Source organism: Cynoglossus semilaevis, unplaced genomic scaffold, assembly GCF_000523025.1.
Source record: "Cynoglossus semilaevis isolate Cse_v1.0 unplaced genomic scaffold, Cse_v1.0 scaffold392, whole genome shotgun sequence".
NCBI classification, from domain to species: Eukaryota; Metazoa; Chordata; class Actinopteri; order Pleuronectiformes; family Cynoglossidae; genus Cynoglossus; species Cynoglossus semilaevis.
The window spans coordinates 23,606-25,589 of NW_007585137.1; the positions used below are offsets into that span (position 1 = coordinate 23,606).

Here is a 1,984-nt window from a genome sequence, read left to right on the forward strand (position 1 = left end):
ATATATAAATATATATGTAAATATATACACACACACATGTATATATGTACATATATAAATATATATGTACATATATACACCCACACATATATGTGCATATATGTACATATATAAATATATATGTAAATATATACACCCACACACATATATGTGTATATATGTACATATATAAATATATATATATAAATATATATACATATATAAATATATATATACATATATATCTATATAAATATATATATATACATATATAAATATATATATAAATATATATTACTGTAAGTAAGTCGGTTTACTTTAGCAGGGCAGCGTTTCTTCTGCGCTGACCTGTGTTTGGTCTGTGACTGCAGACGCCGATCCACCGACAGAGAAGCCATGCCTTTCCTGCATGGGTTTCGAAGGATCGTGTACGAGTACCAGCCGCTGGTCGATGCCATCATGTGTGTTCTTGGACAAGGAGAAGGAGGAGGAGGAGGACAAGGGGACGGGGACGGTGAAGAGGACAGGTAGAGCTGCAGCTGTTTGCGTTGACGATTAGGATTTATTCACGGTAAGAATACGCCACTGTGGTCCTTGACAGACGCGAGGACGACTCCAGAGTCTCCGTGTCTCTGGTGGAACTCCTGGATCGGGAGTCTCAGTCGGATGTGTTCCACGAAGGCATCAGCTACGCTCTGTTCAAAGTGGCGGGGGGGGGCCTGGTGAGCGCCGCCCAAATCCTGCTACGCTACGGGGCCTCCTTAAACTTTGAAGGTAAGGAATGAATCTGGAGGACATACGATCTCAGGGACAACCGCGTGATGTAGTCGAGTCCCGCGCTATTTCGCGGATTCACGACTTCGCGTTTTTTTTTTTTGAATACTCTATATAAAAAATATACCGTATCCCGGATTTGGATCTGCGAGAGACGTCACAGGAATGGGACGACGATACGGTTCGATCGGTCCAATTTTCGCAAAACAAAACCGACAATGTCGTGACCGCCTACTAGCTAGCCTACGACTGGAAAAAGAAGCAGCGGAAGCAACTGCCGATCGCAATGTTCCGGCAGCCTCGCAAAAAAAGATCCGGTTCCTGCTACTACTACTACTACGGATACACCTTCGGAAACAGTGGACGAGGTGCCCCAAGAAATGGCACCACCTTGTGGAGAGACGTAGAATCAATCATCGGCTAACAGACATAAATACGATGTAGCTACTTTGCGGAAATTCAGTTCTCGCGGCAGGGCCTTGGAACCGATCGACCGCGATAAACCAGGTACTGGTATCGCTGTACTGCGATATCTATCGACTTATGAAGTACTGCATGTTGTGGTTGATGATATTTGTGCGTCCGTGCCTGCCCCCTACTGGACGACTGATGTGCGTCTCGCTCCTCAGATCCAGTGTCCTACTACAACCCACTGCATATCGCGGTCCTGCAGAACAGAGCGGACATGGTGAAGCTGCTGGTCGGACATGGAGCTGACGTGGAGAAGAGAGACAGAGTGAGTCAGAGTGAGACACCCCCCGTCCCCCGTCCCCGCACAGTCTTCAGTCTGAAGCTGAGCGTCTGTGGTTCGTCTGTCCTCCCGCAGATCCACGAAAGCAGTCCCCTGGATCTGGCCACCGAGGAGGCGGAGCGGCTGCCGTGTCTGCAGGCGCTGCTGGACCTGGGCGCCGATGTCAACGCCAGAGACAAATACGGTACGGTACGGTACGGTCGTGTCCCTCAGCTCCGTCGTCTTCGGTCGGTCGGTCGGTCAGTCGCTCACTCGTCCTGATCTGTGGTTCTGTTCTGTCCCTGAAGGAAAGACGCCTCTGCTCCACGCTCTGTCCAGCAGCGACGGTCTGACGGTGCTCAACACGGACAGCATCAGGCTGCTCCTCCAGAGAGGTACGCTACATCGGGGGGGTGGGGGGCTAAATATATACATACATATATATATATATGTATGTATGACCCTCATATGTATGTATGAGGGGGAGGGACCAGTTAAAGA

The 1,984-nt window shown here is 48.4% G+C and overlaps 1 protein-coding gene across 1 annotated transcript in view; it reads left to right on the forward strand.

Annotated features, from left to right (window-relative positions):
- asb6 (ankyrin repeat and SOCS box containing 6) overlaps window positions 1–1,984 on the forward strand; it is a 4,750-nt gene that overhangs the window by 971 nt on the left and 1,795 nt on the right. Inside the window, exons 2-6 of the mRNA XM_025053847.1 lie at window positions 351–506; window positions 581–753; window positions 1,383–1,489; window positions 1,580–1,688; window positions 1,792–1,903. Coding sequence (XP_024909615.1) covers window positions 376–506; window positions 581–753; window positions 1,383–1,489; window positions 1,580–1,688; window positions 1,792–1,903 — 632 coding nt within the window. The 5' untranslated portion in view covers window positions 351–375. The remainder of the gene's footprint in view (window positions 1–350; window positions 507–580; window positions 754–1,382; window positions 1,490–1,579; window positions 1,689–1,791; window positions 1,904–1,984) is intronic.